This window comes from Heloderma suspectum, chromosome 4, assembly GCF_057233095.1.
Source record: "Heloderma suspectum isolate Gila_16-S chromosome 4, 16-S_ref, whole genome shotgun sequence".
NCBI classification, from domain to species: Eukaryota; Metazoa; Chordata; class Lepidosauria; order Squamata; family Helodermatidae; genus Heloderma; species Heloderma suspectum.
The window spans coordinates 287023726-287048146 of NC_139461.1; the positions used below are offsets into that span (position 1 = coordinate 287023726).

Consider the following 24421-nt stretch of genomic DNA (forward strand, 5'->3'; position numbering starts at 1 on the left):
CATCACAGCAAGCCCCATCTTCTCGTTCACTTTTCACCCCTCCCCCCAGAAATCCCTCTTGTAACATCAAACTTAGAGACGGCCCATTCACGCATAGAAGTTGCAACTAGGGCAATATTACGTTGTTAGAGTAGTATAGTAAAACCTTTTGATTGACTAAAAAAAAAAAAAGAAGGAACCAGCAATTAATCAGGCACATTTTCCCTTTTAAGTGTTTTTTTTTTTTAATACAACTACAGAGAGAATCAACATCTTAAAATCTACCATCTCGATTAACCAGCACCACCTTTTTAAGCCAACCAACAACGGAATAAAAACAAACAAACAAACAAACACGAATCATCCCACTCGACTAAACCTTAAACCCGAATTACAACCTGCAGCCATAAACGGGCCACTACGGATTCCGCGCCACAGGTAAAGGACGCTCCTAGCGCAAACCCTCTCCACGCAAGCCGGTTCACACGTCCAGCGGCCGCTCATCACGCGCGCAACAATCCCGGGCAGAGAAAGAAAGGGGCTGGACACTTCTGCGCGACCCAGGCCAGATCTTGCTCTTCGGGGCGGGGCGGGGCGGGAGCGGGGATCGCCGTCAAGCATCTCGGCGCACAACCAAGTTTTTTGGGGGGGCGCCACGCGCGACGCGGCCCTGAACCCTGCCGAGCCCGGAGGACCCGGCCGCGCTGGGCGCGCTTCGCCCGCTCACCGGGGGAGTAGAGCTCGGCCAGCTCGCGCGCTCCGGCGTGCTGCGCGCCCCAGCGGGGGGAGGCGCCCTCGGGCTCCTCCCGGGCAGGTGACGCAGCGGCCTCCGCCCCGCCCGGCTCGCCGCCGCCAGCCGCCCGGCGCGGCGCGCCCTCCTCGGCCATGGCCCCGGCGCGGCCTCGCCAGCCCTCCTCGCCCTGCTGCTCTGCCCGGCCGGCCTCGCCCTGCAGCTCCGGCCCCGCCGCTCGCGCTCCGGGCCCGGGGGAGCCGCCCGGCGCCAGCGCTCGAGCCGGCGGCGGCAGCATCGCGCAGCGACCCGCCCAAGGGCCAGGCAGGCGCTCGCCGACCCTTCGCCGGCCCGAAAGAGGCGTCAGGCCGGGCCGCGCCCCCGGGGAGGGGCCGGCCAATCGGCGGGCGCCCCGCCTCGGCCGAGGGCGTCGCAGCTTCAGGCTCCGCCCGCCCCCTGGCCGGGGTGGGGAGGGGCTGCCTCCCTGGCCCCGCCACGTGACTCAGGAAGAAGGAGGGCGGTGGCGGGAGCGGCGCCGCCGGGGCGCGCAGAGTCGGAGGGAGGCGCCTGCTTGTCACAATGCCTGGCGCATGCGCGCAGGCTCCGGGGCGCGGCCGGGCTGGGTCACGGAGCGGCCCAGCGCGGAGGGGCAGCCGGGGCGCTCCCGCCCTCCGGAGGCGGTGGGGCTCGGCCCCCGTGAGCCTCGGCCAGCGGTCGTGAATGCTGGGGCTTGTAATGCAAAGTGTCTGGCGGGCCCTGGGAAGGCTGGCGTCGTTTATTTATTCCATTCACTTTTTTTTATTTACCCCACGCTTTCCTTGTGTCGTTCAGGCGTAGCAGCGCGGCTGTTCAGGCAGGCATTTGGGGCGGGCTAGGGTATGTCAGAAAACGCTTTTATGGTAGAATGTTATTGTTCTAAACCGTTTTACTGTGTGCTGCGCATCGCCCGGGGTGGCTGGGTGCCCGGCCAGATGGGCGGTTAATAAATTTAATAATAAACAAAATAAATAAAACATTTCTCTACCGCCCAATAGCCGAAGTTCTTATAACTTCTTATATTGAACGCCACGATGAGAAAGACAGAAGCTCGGCTACTCCTCTGGACCAGGTGTTTTGGACTTTTAACTACCATCAGCCTTAGTCAGAATGGCCAAGGATCATGAATTCGTGGGTGACCGGCCACGTGGGCGATTAATAAATTTAATGAATGAATGAATCCTGGTAATTTCAGACATTTGGAGGGCACTGGGTTGGGGAAGGCTGATAACTTTATTTATTTCATTTACATTGATTGATTGCATTTCTATCCCGCCTTTTTTCTTCTTGCAAGAAACCCAAGGTGGCATGCGTTCTCTTCCTCCTCTCCATTTTATCCTCACAACAACCACCCTGTGAGGTAGGCTGGGCTGAGAGTCTGTGGCTGGCCCAAAGTCACCCAGTGAGCTTCCATGGCTGAGTAGGGAGTAGAACCCAGATCTCCCGGCCCCCAGTCCAACACTCTCGCCACTACACCATGCTGGCTGAACCACATTAATTTATTTTACTACATTTCCTTTTTTATTACATTTCTACACTGCCCAATAGCCGAAGTTCATATAACTTATTATATTGAACACCACTATGAGAAAAACAAAAGCACAGCTGCTACTCTGGACCAGATGTTTTGGATTTCAATTCCCATCAGCCTCAGCCAGCATAGATAATGAGCATGAATTCTGGGGATTGTAGTCCAAAACATCTGGAGGGTACCGGTTCTCTGGCCATGAAATCATATGGCCAAAGAAAGCTGTAAGTGCAGAGGTGGGGAACCTCTTAAGAGGCTATGGGACTACAACTCCAGAAGCTAACCTCCAGAGTTTATTGGACTACAACTCACATTACCCCTGACTACTGGCCATGTTGTTTGGGGCTGATGGGAGTCCCAACAACTTCTGGAGGACCCAAGGTCCCACACGCCTGCATTAACATTTGACTAAACAATTTCATGGCCCAGAGATCAATTCTGGGAGTTGTAGTCCAATGCATCTGGAGGGCTCAAAATTAGGGAAGGCTGCTATATACTTTGGTACTTATTTATTGTGTGAGCTGCTTTGAGCATGGCCCACTCTGCAGTGGAATAGCGGCTTAGAAATAAACCTAGGCTAAACTAGTCCATTGCAGCGAAAGCAAACAATCCTGTGTGGCCTCTTAAAACAGTAACACCGGAGTGGGGAACCTCTGGTCCTCCAGATGGTGTTGGACTCCATAAGCCCCAACAAGCATGACCACTAGTCATGGATGATGGGAGATGTAGTCCAATCACTTATTATACAGCGTGTTTCAAAATGATGGACCCAATTTCAAAGCAGTATATTTCACAATGGCAACATGTTACAATTACACCAAAAGTTATAAACAGTATAATGAGTTATCAAGTTTTACTAACCATTTTATAAATGCTCTATGTGCCCTCCACCTGCTGTACGGACAATATCGAGACGATAGTTGAATTCGTCCCAAACGCCTCTCAAAGTGTCTTCCACTGAAGTCACCGCTGCCGTGATTCTGTTTTTGAGGCATGTTTAGCCTTGAGAAGAGAAGACTGAGGGGAGATATGATAGAGCTCTTCAAGTACTTGAAAGGTTGTCACAGAGAGGAAGGCCAGCATCTCTTCTTGATCATCCCAGAGTGCAGGACACAGAATAATGGGCTCAAGTTACAGGAAGCCAGATTCCGGCTGCACATCAGGAAAAACATCCTGACCGTTAGAGCAATACGACAATGGAACCAATTGCCTAGGGAGGTGGTGGGCTCTCCCACACTGGAGGCATTCAAAATGAGGCTGGACAGTCATCTGTCAGGGATGCTCTGACTTGATTCCTGCACTGAAACTGCAATGTGGATTCAGTCTTGCTGAACTGCAGAACGCGAAACGCCTTGTGTTGCGGGGTCGCCATCTTGCGAGTGACTGAGGCTAGGGGCTCAGAGCGGTTGAGAGAGGCATCTAGCGGTAATCATTTGAAACTCTATGCCCCATCCTTTCAAGTGGTAAGAGTTTCATTCCTGGGTGGTTTGTGGTTGCAGAGATATAGTGATTTCAAATCGGGTCCATCTTTTTGAAACACCCTGTATTAAGCGGTATGGAAGTATCACAAATAAATAAATAAAATGAACATCACCTGGAGGTGATGTTCACCACCCCTGACAGGTTTATTTGGCTATATGATTTCATGGTCCAGAGACCAATTCTTTCACAGACTGTTGGTCCAGTTCAGGTAATCATCCAGTTCAGATGTCATCATGCCTTATTTTCCTGGTTTGTTAAGTGATATTAAGCCAGGGTTTCCTGATTTGGATGTAAGAGGGAACTCTGGCTTATTGCAAGCCTGGATTTTCACACTAAAACTGGTAAGGGGAAGACTCCTTGGCCTCAGTGCTCATTCCTGAGTTCATAAAGTATGGTTCTGGAACAATCATCAAAACTGGGCCCTTGTATTTCTTGGCATTTCATAATATTTTACATGCCCTGTTCACAATCTTTTCCTTCTGTACCTGTCGCTGTGTGCCACAAAACGGAGTTTGCTTGTTTTTCTATAACAAAGCAATCCATTGTGATTCAGATTTGGAAATTCTGCAAAATATATATTAAACCAATCTGGCTGCTGTCAGCCAAATGCCTATCCTTGAACTTGAGAACCTAAGAACAGTTGAAAAGATTTCTTCCATGGAGCCAGCAACTAATAGTTTAGTAGTAAACACTTACTGTTGAATTAATTCCATTGAATTTAGTGGGTCTTACTTCTGAGTAAATTGGATAGTATCGGGCTGCACTCTTGCAATCTTATGCATACCAATTTTGGACTAAGAGACTTCTGAGTAAGCATGCCTAGGCATTGTGCTGAAAGAATGTTGCAAATCTTAGTATGTATATTTGTATGAACGTTGCAGACCTTTCTATGTATCCAACTCTGCATCAATTGTAAACGTGTACAATAAATACACAGTTGCTAACATGTATATCCTTTCTACTCTATGAAGAATTTGGGTTTCAAAAGCTTTCCATACATTTTAAAAACTAGGAACGTAAAAAGAGCTGTGCTGGATCAGACCAAAGCCCTATCTAGTTCAGCTTATTGTTCCCACAGTAGCCCACCAGATGCCTTTGGGAAGCCCACAAGAAGGACATGAGCACAATTACACCCTTCTACCCATCTTCCCCAGCAACTGGTGTTAAGAGGCATACTGCTGCTGACGGTAGGAAATAAAGCCATCATGACTAGTAGCCACTGCTAAACTTATCCTCAATTATTCAAAACAAAGATCACTTATTTTCCCTCATTATGTCCAACTACCATGACAACTCTTCTGTGCGGAAGGGCTGCAGTATGAGAGTGAGGTCTAATTGGCCTCAGTATTTCTTGGTTGGCTTTCTCAAGGGCGCAATCCTGTGCATGTTTAGACAGAAAAAAGTGCTACAACTCCCAGCATGCCCCAGCCAGCATGGCTGGCACAGGCATGCTGGGAGTTGTAGCACTTTTTTCTGTCTAAACATGAATAGAATCAAGGCCCAAGTGTTCAGATAACCAGATCCTAATGCACTGGACAGCAGAGATCATAGAATCATAGAAGAGTAGGGTTGGAAGGGGCCTTTTAGGCCATCGAGTCCAACCCCCTGCTCAATGCAGGAATCCAAGTCAAAGCATCCCTGACAGATGGCTGTCCAGCCTCATCTTGAATACCTCCAGTATGGGACAGCCCACTACCTCCCTAGGTAATTGGTTCCATTGTCATATTGCTCTAGCAGTCAGGAAGTCTTTCCTGATGTTCAGCCAGAATCTGGCTTCCTGTAACTTGAGCCCATTATTTCGTGTCCTGCATTCTGGGATGATCAAGAAGAGATCCTGGCCTTCCTCCCTGTGACAACCTTTCAAATACTTGAAGAGCGCTATCATATCTCCCCTCAGTCTTCTCAAGGTGAAACATGCGCAGTTCTTTCATTCTCTCCTCGTAGGGCTTTGTTTCCAGTCCCCTGATCATCTTTGTTGCCCTCCTCTGAACCCTCTCCAGTTATCTGCATCCTTCTTAAAGTGTGGTGCCCAGAACTGGACACAGTAGTCCAGATGAGGCCTAACCAGCGCTGGTTCATGTAGCCCCCTATCCTATCTATGTTTATTCATAAGCAAGTCCCTGGGAGTTTGATCTGACTTACTCCCAAATACATGTGCTTAGGACTGCAGCATTAAGCAGATGGGGGGAGTTATTAGATGTGACAGCTAAATGGTTTAAAACCTTCCATGTTTAGGAACATATTTCAGAATACCAGAACAAAAGCCAAGAGAAGATTGTAGCCTTCCCGCCCTACTTGTGGTCTTTCTGGGGGCATCTGATTTGCCTCTGTTGGAAACGGGATACAGGGCTGTCCTCATCCTCTGAGATCAACATTGGTTGCCCTGCTTCTGTGCCTGCATGTCAGAGCAATTAGGCTGGCAGCCATGAGGGATAGGGCCTTCTCAGTAGTGGCCCCCCACTTGACCAACAGTGCTCCAAATGATGTCTGCCAGGCCCCACCATTACAGGCCTTCAAGTGGGCCCTAAAGACTTACCTTTTCACCTTGGCTTATAATTGAATGAGGATTTTGTCGGGTGCTGATGTGCCTATGAGGCTATTTGGTTTTAATTGTTTATTTTGATTCTATTGTTGCTTTTCTTATTCCTTTTATTGTGTTTTGTGAGTTTAAATTTTGTCTCAGCCTTGAGACAGTTCACCCTAAATGGCAATCTTAGAAAGATTTTAAGTAAACAATTATGCATATTATGCCCCCCCCCCCAATCCATTATTTTCTATGCTTCTTACACCCTGATGCTTCCTATGCATACCTGGAAATACTGGGTTGGATGAAGCTTACTCACAAGTAAGTGTGCACAGGACCAAAACTTTAATGTTGTTGTCTATCACCATTATGCCACATCTGGTGATGCTAACACAATGGCACAGTGTTATGGGGGTGACATGGCACTCTGCAGTTGCCGTTAATCCTAGGCTAGTTTGAAGACTGTATCTCAAGGAGCACCTCCAGCAACACCAGACAGGCTGCTCAACAAGATCAGCCTCGGATGGCCTTCTCTCTGTCCCATCAGCCAGGACAGCTAGGCTGGTGAGGACGAGGGAGAGGGCCTTCTCTGTGGTGGCCCCCACTCTGTGGAACTCCCTCCCTAGGGAACTCCGCCATGCCCCCTCTTTAATGAGCTTCTGCCACACATTGAAAATGTGGTTGTTCAGGCAGGCATTTGGGATGCTAGGGTATTTTTAAACAATGTTTTAATGTATAATTTTACTGTTTTAAATTGTACTGTTGTACATCGCCCAGAGTGGCTGGGTGACCGGCCAGATGGGCGATTAAGAAATTTAATTAATAAATGTGTAATAAATAAATGTATTTGTCAGTGCTGATTCCTACAGGACTGGGCCCAAAAGGTTCACCACCCATTCATACTTCCACAAAGAACCTGAGGAAAAACAGAGAATCCTCAAGCATGAGTCAGACTGGGTAACCCAATGGATGCTGGAGAACTCGAATGCTTGCCTGCTTTGTGTGTGTGTGTAATATTCGGACTGATATGAATAGAAGTATTGCCCAGCTGTGGATTTTGGATTTCTTTTTTTAAGGTAATCTTAGTAAGTGATGTGAGCAGGCATTGCTGGCTCCTGGATTTGGATGGGCCTTGGGCAAGACACCCTCAATGAACCCTCTTGCTCAGGGAGTCTAGCTTCTCACCATCATCGTCATGACCTGCTATTGGTCCTCAACTTCTTTCTCACCATTGCTCCCGCTTGCTTGCTTGACAGGCAGAGAGCCAGTGACCAAGTAGGCCCTGGCATCTACTGCTCTTTCTTCTCACCACCACCATCTTTGGGCCAGAGTGAGAGGCAGGGGAACAAGCCGGTTGCAATGGTGCAAAGGAGCAACTTCTCGGGACTCTTGTCAGTGGGCCCCCTGAAGAGATGTGAGCCCTCAGCAGGTGCCTGACAATGCCTACTCTTGACACCAGCCCTGCAAGCAGAGTTGCTCAGCCAAACCCAATGTGAATTTTCTCGACATTTGTGGTGGATGGCATGGTTTTTCTGATAATCGGACAAATTTTCACTCAGATTGTGATGGGAGAGTAGATATACCCTGGCCACATTAAAAAGGCAGCAGGGGACAACAGCATGTCCAAAGCCTTTTCTTTGACCGGCTAGCTATACTAGAACATCGTCAGTCTTGCTGCTTTGTTTTGTTTCAGGCATGGAACAGTGCATCTGGAGCAGCTGTACTGCCTTGATGCGTTATTAAAGAGCTAAGGGAAAAGACATTTGGCGTATTTCCATGCTTTTGTATGTTAAGAAAACGTGGGGGCTGGTACACCTCAAGCAACTCATCCATGCAATATCAGGCTTTAGTAAGGTGAAAGCCATGGGGTTGGATCCAGATTTAGTCACACTTAGAGCAGACCCACTGAAATCAGTGGGATTGACCTAAATCCTTGCCACTGCATTGTTACGAAGAGGCAGAATGGCTAAGGGGGAGGGGCAATTTAAAGCAGAATGTATGTGGGCAGAGGAGCTGAACCCACTTGTCTTTGAGATGGCTAACAAAGGTGGTTTCAGGGCAAGGACAAATTAACGACAAATGTTTGTTTTGAAAATTGACTTCTACTTCCGTTTCCCACCAACTGTCTGGTTCAGCCAGGATGGAAACCATTTTGAATGAACAGCTGGATTTTATATTTTCAAAAATGGAGGATCTACAATTGTCAGCTCCCTTCTTGTTCCCAGTGAAGCCTGAAACCATCACATCAGCTGGAAAAGCCCAGTTTGAATGTCTGCAGACCCGCCTCCTCCCTTTCATCTTAAGACCACAGCCAGTGCTGGCTGGTGGCTCCGTCAGTGGGGCAGTGAATCCGCTCTGAGTTTCAGTCAGAGCCAGTCAGAACTCTAAAGGAGCTATCCAAGGTGCAAAGCAAAACACGTTGGATAGATCCTTTAGAGTTCTGACTGGCTCTGACTGAAGAACTGGGCTGGGCTTACTGGTGATAATAAATATAAATGGAACAGAATCTAATACTATTTTTTAATCTATGTAGTTAAAAAGTATATTCATAAAAACAACAAGAAAAAATACACTGTTATTGTACTGTAAAGAAACATACATCAAACCAATAAGGGAGAATCACAGAATCATAGGGTTGGAAGGGGCCAATGTTGATGGTTACAAGGTCATCGAGTCCAAGCCCCTGCTCAATGCAGGAAGCCTGATTCGCAGGCAATCTCCCATACCAAATACTAACCAGGGCTGACCCTGCTTAGCTTCTGAGATCAGACAATATCAGGCACATCCAGCACATAGAGAATACAATGTTGCAGTGTTATGAAGGTCTAACCATGTCAAAAAATAACCAATGCCAACTAAATCAAACACGTTTTGACATATAGGGCTTCTTCACATGGAGCTTTTATTCTGCTACTGAGATTGCTCACTCACAGAAGTTTTCAGGTTCTTTTCATGATGTTGTCAACCTCCAGGGCACATCCAGAGGTATTTCCTGGTTATTCCATTTCAAAAAGATCCCGAAATAACGTACTATTTAAGTTGGATTGTTGCGCTATGAAAACAGCCACTAGATGGTGCTGTTTCATTGAGTTCTAGAGAACCTTGAAAACTAAAAGCTTCCCCTCTCACCAGTCACATGGTCACCATCTGGGAGCCCACTGTAAATGCAGAAAGGCTCTGGAATGGAAGGACTGTGGGCTGTTATTTTAATGTAAACGCACCCCCAGTCTTCCTCAGTGGTATAGTAAAAGGGCAATTGTGTAGTACATAAGAAGTATGCCCAAAACTAAAGAAATATATGTATACAGGGACATTGTATATAACACATACCGCCAGTGATGTAATGGAGGCAGGGCTCGCAGGGACATAGCCCCAGCACTTGTTCATTAGCAGGGACTCTGATGTCATCTGCCACCCCCCTCAGAATTCCCTGTTCCCCCTGAGCTTAGCTGTGATCCTCACTGTAGCTGTGGGGGGAATGAATTTTCCAAGCAACCATATATTGTTCCATGCTGGAATGCAAAGTATTTGGGATGACTTGATCTGGAATGGGCAATTAAGACCTATTCGCTTTACCAAAGACGTGCTCCTGGTGGAGATGAGAACTCCTAGAACTGGTTTGTTGATATGAATCAGCACAGCTGCCTGACATTTTTGGACTGCCCTTGGAGACTGTCACAATGAGCTCCTGCATTTCCAAATTTACCACTACCCCTCTCCTTCTCCCTCTGTGTGTGTGTGTGTGTGTGTTTGTTTCAATCCAGCTGGGTGTGTGGATGTTTCTGTGGGAGGGGGAGGGGAGATATAAGGAAGGCACTTAGGGAAGGCTAGTAATGTTGGGGCGCTAAGGGAGTGTGCAAGGGGGCTGTTTAAGAAGGGATCTGTCCACAAGGGCTGAGTTGAGAGGGTGAAGCTTCCATAGAGTATCATATCTTGAAAAACTAAAATGTTTGTGTGTGAGTGAGTGGTAACACCCCTGCATTTTCTCTCAGAGGTCGAATTGAAATACCCCTGCCTTACTCTCAGCTGCACTGTTTTTGGATCCCAGCTGAAGGCTGTAGATCTTACAAGGTTGTGTAAGCTTAGAAGGGGGCATGGCTGTGACTGTCACGAAGGGACCTTGCACTTCTGAATTTGCCACTACACTACTGCATACTGCACAATTACCGTCATAGGACCCTGCAGTGTTTTTCACCTAGTTTTAAGCAGCTGTTTTTAATTATAATTAAGAGCGCAATCCTATGCATGTTTAGACAGAAAAAAGTACAAGTCCCAGCATTCCCCAACCAGCCATACTGGCTGGGGAACGCTGGGAGTTGTAGGACTTTTTCTGTCTAAACATGCATAGGATTGCATCCTAAAATATTTTAAAACATAATATTTGTTTGTATATCCACAGGACTAAATTTAGGCAGTGGCGTGATGGTAAATGTGGGAGTGCAGCAGCTCATCGTGACAGTCCGCATAGTTGTTTGTTTGGTTTTAATTTTTGGTTGTCTGGTTTTAATTTTTGTGAACCGCCCAGAGAGCTTCGGCTATTGGGCGGTATAGAAATAAATAAATAAATATAATAAATTATACCCCAAGAAGAATCCAAAAATTCAGGCCCCTGTGTTGATCCATATCAACAACCCAGTTCTGGCAGTTTTCCTCGCCACCAGGAGCAGGTCTTTTGTAAAGCCAATGCATCACAATTGCCCATTCAAGACCAGGCCACCCCAAAATACTTTGCATTACAACATTGTTGCTGAGAAAATTCACCCCATCCCCACCCACTCTTGCTACTGTGAGGACATTGGCTATGCTCAGAAAGAGTGAGGAAGTCTAAATGAGGGTGGCAGGAGATGAAGTCAGCATCTGTGATAATAAAAAGAAGTCCCACGCTGCATCCCTAGAAGCCCTACACCGCTAATTTAGTGCAAGGTAGGCAACTTCTGAGGGTTGGGGAGTGCTCTGACCCCCACCCCACCCCAGGTGGACACTCCCCACCCTTCTGCCACCACCAAAATGGCTGCCACAGCCGCTGCAATTGCTGCTGAATTTACTGCAGTGGTGACACGCACTCCTCCACACACAGTGATTTCGCAAGGAAACTGTGAAGGATTGTTGGACTCACCTCAACAACCCTGCAAGGTAGGCCAGGCCCAGCTTGGCCCCAAGTTCCCCAAAGTTGACCCAGTAGCTCCCCTCCCAGGTCAATAGGCACTGTATTTAGCATTGAAGTTATACAGGACACACCACACCAACTGGAAGTTGGATAAAAGTTTATTAGGGGAAAGGAACAGAGAGGAAGGAAAGGGAAGAGGTGGTAGGTTGTACAGGAAATTACAAGCAAGTTACAATACTCCAAGCAAAACCAGAAACGCCAAACACCAAGGCACACACTCCCAAGAGCAAAATAATAAAGCTAGCTAGTCTATCCTATACATACCAAAGTATGGGCCTCTCAGGATAGCCATCGGCCAGCAGCACACCCTAGTACCACCAGGGCCAAGAAGAGACGCCTGCCCCTTCTTTAGCCCTCTCTTTATTGCCCAGCCCTAGCAACTCAGGGCAGATTTAAAACACCCAATCCAAGCCCAGTCCCAGGACACCTCACTCCACCCTCCAAGGAGGCTGAATCTTCCCACCAGGCATGGCTGCCATCACTTTCCCAATTAGCCCGAGCAGAGTGTGGCCTTGAGCTGCTGGGCTGAAAAACGGCCCCAAACCAATCAACCTCCCTGTGGCTACTTCATCGGTGACTACCCAAATGGCCCTCATGGCTCCAGCTTCCGCTACCCCATTCTTGACAGAACCCAATACACGGGGAGCACGTGCCTTGTTTGCAAGCAGAATTGTAGCTTACGGGAGCACAATTCTGCTTGCAAAAAAAGAGGTGCACTCCTAGGCACCTCACCTCGTTGCAAAATGGCTGCTGCCTTTCGCTACTGCAGCAGAAGCAGCAAGCGTAGTGGCGGTAGCGGTGGCTGCAGCAGTGGCGGCAGCGGCGGAGGGGAACAGAGGCAGCAAAAGAGACCAGGGGGCTGCTTGAGACTCATGGTCTGTGTGTTGTCCACCCCTGATTGGGGTGGGTGGGTAATTTTGTTGCTGCTCTTGTTAACCCATTGGGAATCAGAACCCCTGCTGATCTGCCACAACTCACCCCCAGATCTACCCAGTGGCGGCTGGTGGCTCCAATGTCAGTGGGGCGATGCATCCAAGGTGCTGAAGCCATTTTGGTGCCAGGGCTCTGCGATTTAGATATCTCCTGTAGAGTTCCGACTGAAAGCCAAAGTGGATTCGCCACCCCGCTGCCATCGGCGCCACCAGCCTCCACCGGATCTACCAGTACATCCCCATCTACCTTCTGCCCATCTCAGCATCACCAGCATCTACTGAGTCTCAGGAACGCCCCTTCGCACTGCTTGGCTGTTTCCCTGCACCCCCACCCTGTTCCATCCTCTCTCCTTCCCACATCACTACTTTAATTAGCACTTCTGAGAGTTTTGGTATCTGAACCGGAGAGGTTAGCAGAAAGGAAATTGGAAGCTGGTTCAAGGTTGCGTGATCTTTAGTCTCAGCGGGTGTTTTTATGGGCTGCGGCATGTCATTAGAGGTAAATCTTCAGGGCTGGCAGAAGGACAACCTGGGTTGCTGCCTTTCTGGTTTTATACACTGTCATTTAATTTTATGGAAGCCATCTTGTGAGGGTGTTTGACTTAAAAGGTGGCCTATAAATACCTTAAACAAACAAAATATATGCATTTTCCCCCCTTAAGAGACTGTTCAGTAATGGATATCCACTGTGGTAGTGTCCTTCTGAATTTTAGGGTGGCCAGTTGTCCTCCTTTATAGAGACAGCCCTCAGTTTGAAGAGCTGCCAGAAAGCAGTCCTCTGTTTGATGGCATTGTCTTCTATTTGAAGGCCTGCCCAGTCCAAGTTGAAGTTTAAAGATAAAGGGCCATAAGGAGGGAGGGCAGGGTCCTTGGAGTTGCAAGGAATGATGCTGGCTGGGGATGATGGGAGTCATAGTCCGACCCAGCTGGAGGGCACCCAGTTGGGGAAGACTGCGACAGGGTGCTGAGTGCAGCTGCTGGGCCTGGAAATACATTATCCCTGCTGATCTGTATGATCTGGAGTCTCTCGTCCATGCGTCTGTCTTTCAGAAGGAGGGAACAGTGTGGCTGTGAGCTGGACGGCCCAAGGGCCTCAGGAAGTGCAGGCCACCTTTCTGACTGACTGCTCCCATGCTGCCTCATGCTTGTGGCTCTCCTTTTTCAAGGGGAGTGGGGAAGGGAGTGCCCAAAGTCATACTGTTTCAATGGATACAGCAGCTGCAGGAGGAGCTGGCCCGATTACCAAAGGCGTTGTGTCTAAAAGGGTGACATCAGGGGTATTGAACCTCAGACCCAGGGGCCATATCTGCCCTGCTGGGGTTCCGCAGATGGCAAGCCCCTTTCCCCACGTCACCAGCTGGTTTCTGCTCCTCCCTGTCACCCAGTCATGCAGTGGTTTCACAGCTTTTGTGCATCTCCCCTGCCCCATTCTAAAGACTGAAATGCGTCTCCTAAGGCTTAGTTCAGGGCTGGCCCTCCCATGAAGCAGGGTAAAGCCCCCACATCAGGCGGCTGAGCAAGAGTGGCAAACTGCACCTTCTCCCCCCCCCGCCACCAGGAGGACCTGCCACTGCCAGGCTCCCACCCTTTGCTGCTGCCACTGCCAGTACCACTGTGTCTCCAGGGACACGCCCTCCCTCCGTGCCTGGCTCCGAGGAAGGATCCCTTGAGCCAGGCATTTGGGCGTGGCTGCCCCTCTGAGGAGGCTCCTTTTCTGGCTGACATGGCTCTTTAGAGAGCTCGGCCACCCCACAGTGCAGGCAATCGCAGAGACAGTGCAGTACGTAGGTAGGGAGTAGGGAGGTAGGGAGTAGGGAGGGAGGTAGGAGGGAGACAGACATGGTGGGTGGGGGAGGAGAGAGACAGACAGAGCAGGCGAAGGGGAGCGGAGGAAGGAGGTGGTGGCAATAGTGGCCAGTGGTGGCGCGTGTCCTTTTCCACCTCGGGCAGTGGGAGAGTTTGGACCAGCGTTGGCTTAGTTACTGACAGTCAGAGCTTTACGCTATAATAGGCTGGTATGCTTTGAATGTTTGGCCCCACCCCTTTTGCTTCTAGCCATGCCCATCACTGGAACGTGGCCCCCGAAACCTCCCCTGACATTGAACTCGGCCCTCGGGCTGAGAACGGTTCAGTGCCCTGGACTACTTAGTGGGGAGGAGCTGTAGCTCAGTGTGACAGAGCACTTGCTTCGCAGGGCAAAGGCATGGGAGCGGTTCCCTGCATCCCCACCAAACAGGACAACTCACCCACCAATGAATAGGACATCTCTCACCCATGACACTGCCCTCTAGTATACGGAGTTGGACCACTGGTCCTCGTGGTCCGGTGTTGTCTACTGCTCCCTGCATCTCCACCTTCATAGGATCTCAGGGTCTCATTGGTCTGGCTCAATATAGCAGAGAAGAGCACACAGAGAAAGAGGGGTGGCACCACAAATGGCAAAAGGAGAGGGAGAAATCTCCAGATGCTACTAGTGAATTGTCCTTAATTCTTGGCCCAACGCATTTCGGATTGTAAAACCTTCTTCGGGGCGCTATCCATAATATACAAAAGAAAATGGAATAATCACAAGACAACTCCAAAGGCTTACGTAGATATTTAAAACGCTTTTTCAAAGGCATTTTACACAGCATACCCTTTTTGGCAATATAGAAGAGGACAGACGCATGGCCAAGACGGAAGACATTTGGCAGGTGTTTCCCTGAGATAAAATGTCCCCCCCGCCCCGCTCCCGCAAGATGCAAAGAAAGGGGAAAGATGGACCCATTCCGCATGATCAGAATTCTGCCCCCATGTAGACATGGCAACTTCAAAGGTTCTACAACTGCGCCACCTTGTGGCCAGTCATCATTTGGTATGTCTGCAGTTCTAATTCTTCTTGGGCAATTGTAGCCTTCTCCAAGTTGGCATCCTCTAGCTTTGCTTCATTACAACTCCCACTATCCCCAACCAGCCTGACCACATTGGTTGGGGATGATGGGAGTTGTAGTCTAATGCGTCTGGCAGGCACCAGGTTGGGGTACAGTGCCCTAACTTATGTATCACCTTATTTTTCTCTCTCTCTCATCAAAAATATGTATTGCTTCTTATACTAAAACATAAGCGATCTTATACAGTGAATGCAAGGATAGAGTAAAATAGATCAGAGTTCTGCAAAAGAAATGTACATGTCATATAAGTAAAACAGTAAGGAAATCTTGGAGAGAGACCAATGCTTGTAAAGGTTCATGCACAGCACAAAGACAACATGAGTTGTCCAAGATGGGAGAATCCCCAAACTACTTTCTTGGGGTTGTGGCGGACAGCCCAAAGAAAATGTCATCCCAGGGTATGTGGCTGTTGTGAAAAAGGCAAATTCTATATGAGGTCTTATTAAGACAGGAACTGAAAATAAAACTGCCAATATCTTACTGCCTTTATACAAATCTATAGTGGGACTACACTTGGAATAGTGTGTGCAGTTCTGGTCACTGCACCTAAAAAAGGATATTGTAGAGTTGGAAAAGGTGCAAAAAGCCCAACTAAAAGGATGAAGGGGTTGGAGCGACTCCCTATGATGAAAAGTTACAATATCTGGGCCTGTTTTGCTTAGAAACAAAGGTGAGTAAGGGAGACATGATAGAGGTGTACAAAATTATGCATGGTGTAGAGAAAGTGGACAGGGAGACATTTTTCTCCCTTTCTCATAATACTAGAACCAAGGTCATCCGATCAAGCCGATCCGTGAGAGACTCAGGACAGATAAGATGTAGTGATGGCCATTTGGCTGGCTTTAAAAGGGGATTGGACAAATTCATGGAGGAGAAGGATATCAATGCCTTAGTCCTGATGGCTGCATGCTGCCTCCAAGTATCGGAGGCAGTATGCCTATGTACATCAGCTGCTGGGGAACATGGGTGGAAGGGTGCAGTGGGTTTCCTATGAGCAGCTGCTTGGCCACTATATGAACAAAATGCTGGACTAGCTGGATTCTTGGTCTGATCTACCAGGGCTCTTATGTTCTAATGTACTTTCATCCAGGGATGTATCTGTACTACATCTTAGGCTGGTTTGATACAACCTTAACCTGACACAGCTTCTCCCAGAGAGAGCTCGGTATTTTTAGTTCTTTTCAGACATTCAAAACATGGATATTGAATGTACGCGTGCATGTGGCAGGCTCCAGCTGAGGCTACACACAATTGTTAGCATGCCTGTAAAGGGCCCCAATATACCAATGGAGGGCACTTGGGGACACGCTAATGAGTGCATAGACTGAGGCATAAAGGCTGAACAGGGCTGGCCCTCCCACTATGAAGAGCCATGCGCCCTCATCGGGCGGCAGAGTGGGAAAGTGCAGTAAATTGTGCAGCTCCTCACCCTGCCCCTGCCACGACGGCCCGCTGCTTCTTCTCAGCACAGGCAGCCATGGCTTCAGCCACCGCCCGCCCACCCACCCAGCCTACCTGTGGGCCAGCCACTCGCTTACTTGCTCAGCAGCCAGCTGGCCACTTCCTCTTGCCTGCCCAGTTCCTCCTGCCTTGTCCCAGCCACATGCAGGGCTCCTGTGAGCTATTGTGAGAGGCTGGCCCCGGCTAGGGATGTCAGAGAATTCCGACACGGACTCCAGTGTCGGAATTCTAAAGAATCCGGCCCCCCAGAATCCATGGCGGAACGGCCTCCCGCCCCCCCCGCAGAATCCCCCTGGGACGGAGCTCACCCGGGGTGGGCGCAGCGGCTGTGGTGGCAGCTCCAGCTGGTCTCCTGGCTGGCTGCTGCGGCCGCAAATGGCGGCTGTCGTAGCAGCCGCCATTTGCGTCCTTGCAGACAGCTGTGATAGGCTACGCAAGTATTTACATAGCCTATTACGGTAAAGGTAGCCACGCAAATGGCATAGCGGCCGCCATTTGCGTGGCTGCCTTTACCATGATAGGCTACGTACATACTTACATAGCCTATCTCGGCAAAGAGCAGGGGCACAAATGGCGTAGCAGCCGCCATTTGCATCCCTGCTCTTTGCCGCGATAGGCTACGTAAATACTTATGTAGCCTATCATGGCTGCCTGCAAGGGCGCAAATGGCGGCCGCTACGACAGCTGCCATTTGTGGCCGCAGCAGCCTGGCCGCAGCTGGAACTCTGGCTGTGGCTGGCCCTGGCCAGCGGCTCCATGGAGCCGCCGTGCAGTCGAACCAGCCGGGGAGGATTCCGGGGGGAGGGACGGAGTGCCTCCCCCCCACCACAGATGCCCCGGCGCGGACCCAGGTAAGTGTTTCGTACACCGCGGATCCCTAGCCCCGGCCCAATACCTGGGGCACAAGGCAGGAGCATCGGCCAGGCTGCCTTGAGCAAGCGATGAGCTAAGCTGGCTGGCCAAGCAAATGAAGGAGAGAATATAAGAACAGCCAAGCTAGATCAGACCAAGGGTCCATCTAGCAGCCAGATGGAGGCCTGGCCAGCCAAGCAGGGTTCAAGAAGGGCCCACAGGAGTGTGGTGGCAGTGGCAGCGTTTCTGCCTCTCTTGAGGCGGCAAGATACCTTGGGCAGGGCCTGATGCTGAAGCCTGCTGTGGACACGTGTTTATTATCACATTTTTGAATTTAGTTATTAAATTTCTTAATCGCCCATCGGGCTGGTCACCCAGCCACTCTGGGCGATGTACAATGGTACAATTTAAAACAGTAAAATTATACAATAAAACATTGTTTAAGAATACCGTACCCCACCCCAAATGCCTGCCTGAATATCCAAGTTTTCAGTGTGTGGCGGAAGCTCATTAAAAAAGGGGCATGGCAGAGTTCTCTAGGGAGGGAGTTCCACAGAGTGGGGGCCACCACAGAGAAGGCCCTCTCCCTCGTCCTCACCAGCCTAGCTGTCCTGGCTGATGGGGCAGAGAGAAGGCCATCCGAGGCTAATCTTGTTGAGCGGTCTGTCTGGTGCTGCTGGAGGCGCTCCTTGAGATGGGCTGGGCCGGAACCGTATAGGGTTTTAAAGGTCAAAACCAACACCTTGAATTTGGCCCAGAAAATAACTGGTAACCAGTGCAACTCCTTCAGCACCAGAGTGACGTGATCATGCCGGCAGCTGCCTTTAATCAGGCGAGCCGCTGTGTTCTGCACCAGCTGAATGCCTGAAAAGGACTGAAGTTGGATGTTAAAGATCCCTAACACTCCTCCTTTGGTGTTTGGTGGGCTACAGTGAACGTGATTGTCATGGGGAAGACAGTATACAGGAGGGGTCATCCCTGCACACTTTCCATCCCAGGTAAACAGGAAACAACTAATTAGCTTTTAAAACCAACAGAAAAAAAGGACAGGCAGAAAGCTAATTAAAGAGACAATAGCTCTGAACAGCCTCTGAAGAGCCTCAATCAATGCTAATCCATCTTGACTGAAGCTTTTCAGAGTAGTTGTCTTTTATTAGTAGTTTTCTCTCTGTCCTTTTGTTTTTGTAAAGGCAAATTAGTTGCTTCCTGTTCAATCATGGTGGCATTCCTGAATTGCCCTTAATTAGTCAGGGTTTGTTCCATCGGGTGAGCGGGGGGGGGGGGGCTGTTATTGTTAATCATTACCTTCCTCTTTGCACCTGAGCTATTGCTCATTAATTATTATTTTTTGTTATTATTTTTATAAGCACTACTTCACATAAACATCCTCCAAGGCTTAGCATTCTTCACTAAACAGATGCACACCACAAGGTCAGCCTTCACCAATATATGTGGCTGATGGTACATCAACTATTGTCTTACTTTCTTTCAATTGCTACATATGTGTGACCCATACACCATTATATGCCATCTGTTTTAAATGGTTGATTCCTTCTTATTTTATTGTGAATTTCTTTCTTTATTTTAAAACATTTCTATGCTGCTTTATAGTTTAAAATATCCCAAGTGGTCTACAAATAGATAATACAGAAAGAGAGAGAGAGAGAGAGAGATCGCAACAGTAAAAGCAAGATAAAACCCCAAAACAATTAATAATAAATACAATATATCCAATCTGATGGCAGTGTATGCTGGCAATATTAACGGTCAGGAAATGCCTGTTGAAGCCAATATCTTTTCAGCACAAGTCAAAATAATATTTTTGATGCATGCCTTATGTCTGCAGGGAGGCTATTCCAAATACGTACTATCACTACAAAGTCCCTCTTCCAGGTTGTGAATTGGTTCTCCAGGAAGTTAGACAATGTTATGCCAACCCCAAATTTGTGCTTTTGATGGGCAAACTCCAGCAGTAGCTATTCCCTTGCAACCTGTATGTAAACAATGGCCTGTACCTATTACACAATAAATAAATTTGGATGGACTTTTTAAAATCTCATTTCGGAATGATCTTTTTTCCTACAGCAGGCCACTAGATGGCAGCGTGAGCCCACTTTCACCTCTTTGGAAGTTGTTAAAAATCCCCCTGACCCTCAGAGCAGAAGAATTAAAGGCATTTGGTAGGGATGTACGAAAGTCACTTACCTTTTCGCAGCTTGGATTCGCGGTGGGGGGCAGGCCCTCCGTCCCTCCCCCCAGAATCCTCCCTGGGCTGGTTCCACTCCACGGCGGCTCCGCGGAGCCGCCGGCCAGGGCCGTCTGCAGCCGGAGTTCTGGCCACGGACAGGCTGCTGCGGACGCAAATGGTGGCCGCTGTAGCGGCCGCCATTTGCATCCTGCAAAGCTACCGTGATAGGCTACGTAAGTATTTACATAGCCTATCACGGCAAGCAAAAAAAAACAACAGCGTACGCAAATGGCAGCGGCTATGGCGGCCGCCATTTGCGTTCCCGATTTTTAGCCGTTTTAGCCTACGTAAATATTTACGTAGGCTATTACGGCGACAAAAAGGGGAACGCAAATAGTGTTGCGGGCGCCATTTGCGTTCCCCCCCCCCATTTTAGCCTACGTAAATATTTACGTAGGCTAAAATGGCTAAAAATAGGGAACGCAAATGGCGGCCACCGTAGCCGCCGCCATTTGCGTACGCTGTTTTTTTTTGGGGGGGGGGGCTTGCCATGATAGGCTACGTAAATACTTACATAGCCTATCACAGCCTCCGCAGGGACGCAAAAGGCGTCCCTGTGTTAGCTGTGATAGGCTATGTATTTGCGTAGCCTATCGCGGCTATGATGAAGAAGTGAATGGCGGCCGCAGGGTGGCCGCCATTCGCAAGTCAGCGCGGTAGCAGGTAAGTGCTCTGTTTCGCGCACCTTTTGTGGGTTGGGGGGGGCAGGGGCTTCATTCCGCCACGGATTTTGGGGGGCTGAATGCACTGGCATTTGGCATCACCGAGATCCGTGGCAGAATTTTCTGACATCCCTACTTTCAGGCAAGGGGTTTGTATGTAGTCCTGCAGAATCAGCAGCACATCAGTAGTGCTGGCTGGGGGATGCTGGGAGTTGTAGGCCTTAAGATACTCTTTCTATGGGAAGATGCCACCTAATTGTTTCCCATTTGGTGTTAACGGAAATTCTGTACTTGAGCATTAATACTCCAGGAATTTTTTTAGATGAGGGGAGCAAACCAGCCGAAGTAGTCACAACAACTGAGTCCTGTTGAAAAGGATTGGAACTACACATGCAGCGCACTCCTATGCAGGTTTACTTGGAATTTAAGTCCCACTCTGTACAGTGGGATTTAGGGTGCAATCCTATGCATGTTTAGACAGAAAAAAAGTCCTACAACTCCTACAAAGTCCATGTGTGCTGGCTGGGGAATGCTGGGAGTTGTAGGACTTTTTCCTGTCTAAACATGCATAGGATTGCACCCGCTAGCCAGGGGCTAGATGGCCATAGGTTATGTGGGTTTCCAGGAACCGACCTCAAAGCCCATGCTCCAAGGTCGATTCCTGGAGAACCGACCTTCCCCCCTTCCCATGCTGCCTTGCAGGCAGCTCGGAACGGCCCTACATTCTGAAGAGGAGCACGGAGCAGCGAAAATGGGGCGTCCACTAAGCTGTCCATTAGCTCGTGATTAAAAGCCTAATTGAAAGTATCCAGTGATGTTAGAGGCCATTTTTCCATACATCACACACATCACTCCATTGACAGCTTTAAGACTGCAATCCTATACTCCGTTACCTGGGAGAAAGCCCCACTGAACTCAGTATTTAATTCTGAGTGGACATGTATAGAATTCTGCTCAGTGTCAAACCATATGCAGAATTGTTGACTATCAAATATTGCTTTCTGGACTTCAGCTGTTCAGTTCCTGAGGATCTTATCTGAAGGTAGATTTTAAATGTTAAATTCATCTCAGCCACTAAAATGATGTGGAGAGCTGTAGTCTAAAGTTCAATCATGATGTGCAAGTTGCAATCTAAAATTCTGTCCACTGAACTCTTCCCTCCCAAGTGACAGTATCATTAACCTAGTTTTGTTTTCAGAAAGGTCTGCAGAGCCCTGATAACTTTTGCAAATTGTGAAGCCTTCACTTTGTTCTGGATCTTGAGTTTTTGGCTTATTTATTTTTAAAGGAAAATTTTTCACATACTTGGCTAATGCAAGAAATTAAGGTCAAGTGGGCAGTTTCGCTAAACACTTTCAGGCTGCAGTCCTATACCTGTGTACTGAACTATCGAGCTTAAGTCTTACTGAACTCAACAGCAAATATATCTGTGCAGACATCCATAGGATTGCACTGTCATTCACTTCTGAGTCTATTATTTTTATAAAGAAAAACAGGATATACATTTCAAAATAAAAAACCTAAAATTAAAGCAGAGAGAAGTTGGGTATGGGCGTGTAAAATTAAATAGCCAATTAATAAATGCCGCATTATGTCATTTCTGTGATGAATACATTGGCTCCAACCTTTAGAAATGTAAGGGTGCAATCTTATGCATGTTTAGACAGAAAAAAGTCCTACAACTCCCAGCATTCCCCAGCCAGCCATATAGGACTGGGAGTTATAGGACTTTTTTCTGTCTAAACATGCACAGGATTGTGCCTTACAGCACTTGTTTCTATAGTCCTTTAGGCTGCAATCCCTATATCCAGGGGCCATAGCAGGTTTTAGGGCAGTGTTTCCACGACAACAGAAGGATAAACTAACTAATGGAGGAGTACTGGATTGTTCAAAAAGAAATGGGCTTTGCAATGAGCAGGGTTCCACGAGCAGATTCTCTGCACCAGCAAAAATTGCTTTATAGAACATACTTCCTGGTGAGGGTGGGGGTTGGAGTGAACATCCTCCAACTGGCAGGGGCTGCTCAACCAATAAGAGATGCTTCCCGCTCCCCCGCTTTCTCCTTTCCCCAGAAAGCCCAGATGCACCTGCATTTAAGGAGCAAGCCTCATTGAGCACAATAGGAGTTACTTCTGAGTAGACACACATATGCTTGTGCTGGGAAAGAGCGGAGGGGGGGAGAACACAAAGACAGAAACCAGCCCCCATTGTAACCCACAGGATATCTATAACAAAGCTGTGAAGTACTTGGGACCTAAGGCAATGAATCGGAGCATAACACTTAAGGAATTGGGCTTTACAATGTGCCATTTCAATTGAGGGGGAATCTCTGTAAGTTCTGATGTGGGCATTCGAAGGCCTCATTCAGCACAATGGGAGTTACTTCTGAGGAGACACTAATGGGTTTGTTGTAGGAAGGAGATAGAAACTACCCCCCATTTTAACGCACAGGAGCTCTATAAGGAAGCTGTGCAGTAGTTACTTCCTAAGGCAATGAACTGGAGCCTCGAGATTGCGCTTAATTGTGCTTATGGAATTGGGCTTTGATATGTGCCCTGTCAATTGAGGGGGTTCTCTGTAATTCCTGTGGGCATTCAGAGGGCAAGCCTCATTCAGCACAATGGGACGAAACGCCCCTTGACTGGGGTCATGGTGAAAGGGACACCCCGGGCAGGGCTAGCGTACCTGAGCTAAATGCGGGGGTTGGGGCATACAACAACTATACCAGGGAGAACCTGACTTAAGGAAAAAAATTGGACTTTACGCAGTCTTAGGAAATCCAGTTTTTCCCTGATAAGCTCTGGGGTGGCTGCTGGATGGCCATGACATCACCTATGCCTAATGACCTCAACACTCACCCAGCTCGGAGTACATCACTGGTGGAAACACCCCCTAGTTCTCCCCTTTTAAGGGCAGGAAGAAAGGGCCACCTGTGGAGGGGAAGATCTGATCTTGCAACCTCCCTCCACCCCAGCCACCACAGAAACTTCCATGGTCCTTGCCTCCCAAACACTGGAGTGCTGACATTGGTAGAGGCAAAGAGGAGGCATCCATGGGCATGCCGGGGGCCAATCGGGAAAAGGCTCGAATTCTACAGGACCCTTAGCCTTCTCATTCTCCCCCCCCCCAGAATAGGGGGACATGTATGCCACCCCTGGACCTGGCACATGCCATTTCCCTTCCACTGCTCTGTTAGTATGCAACATGCATTACAACCTTTACTGTATTCAGCTTCATAATTAAGCATGTGGGCTGTTAATATTCCCTTTTTTACAGACTGACAAAAATGACTTGCCGAAGGTCATGCAATGAGTTCAAATTTGCAGAGCGATTTTAACCCGCATCTTCCAGGTCAGAGCCTGGAATATTTGGTAATATTTCTATTATTTAATACAAGTGGGACTGGCAACAAAATGTTGCAACATAGAGTGCTCCTGTTCAGGGTTCCAGCATAACCCATTCCATTCCCTCTCGCCCTGGTTTACTGTTTTTCTTTCAACAACAGACTGTCGGCATTTCTGGCCACTGAGCATGCTCATTTATCACTGGGCTGTGGAGGGAGCGAGGTAGTGCTTAGATTCCCCACCCCCCTAATATTCCCCTAAGCTTCTGCTAACCTTAGGATTTCCCCTTGCCTGCTGATACCTCCCCCTTGTTTCTCAGTAGCCCGTTTGACTATATTGCTGTCATAACTCAGCACCGAATTTCGCTATTAGTATATGATAAGGAGCATTCTATTTACCCAAACATCACTCTTAGCTCCACACCTGGACAGAAAAAAAAACATTCACTTGGAAAGCATGACCTGACCATCTCCAGAGGCAGAAAATTTTAAAATCATTATGAGTTGTCACTGCTTTAGGAATTTCCCAGACTAAGCGCTATAACAC

At 48.5% G+C, this 24421-nt stretch overlaps 1 protein-coding gene across 2 annotated transcripts in view; it reads right to left on the bottom strand.

Annotated features, from left to right (window-relative positions):
• Window positions 1–1098, bottom strand: part of PEDS1 (plasmanylethanolamine desaturase 1) — a 44379-nt gene extending 43281 nt beyond the window's left edge. Inside the window, exon 1 of one of the 2 annotated variants that reach the window (XM_084854128.1) lies at window positions 378–783. In XM_084854128.1, coding sequence (XP_084710254.1) covers window positions 378–600 — 223 coding nt within the window. In that variant the 5' untranslated portion in view covers window positions 601–783. Of the gene's footprint in view, window positions 1–377 lie in introns of both variants that reach the window. The other variant, XM_084854127.1, reaches the window with a different exon arrangement.
• Window positions 1099–24421: the final 23323 nt, after the last annotated feature.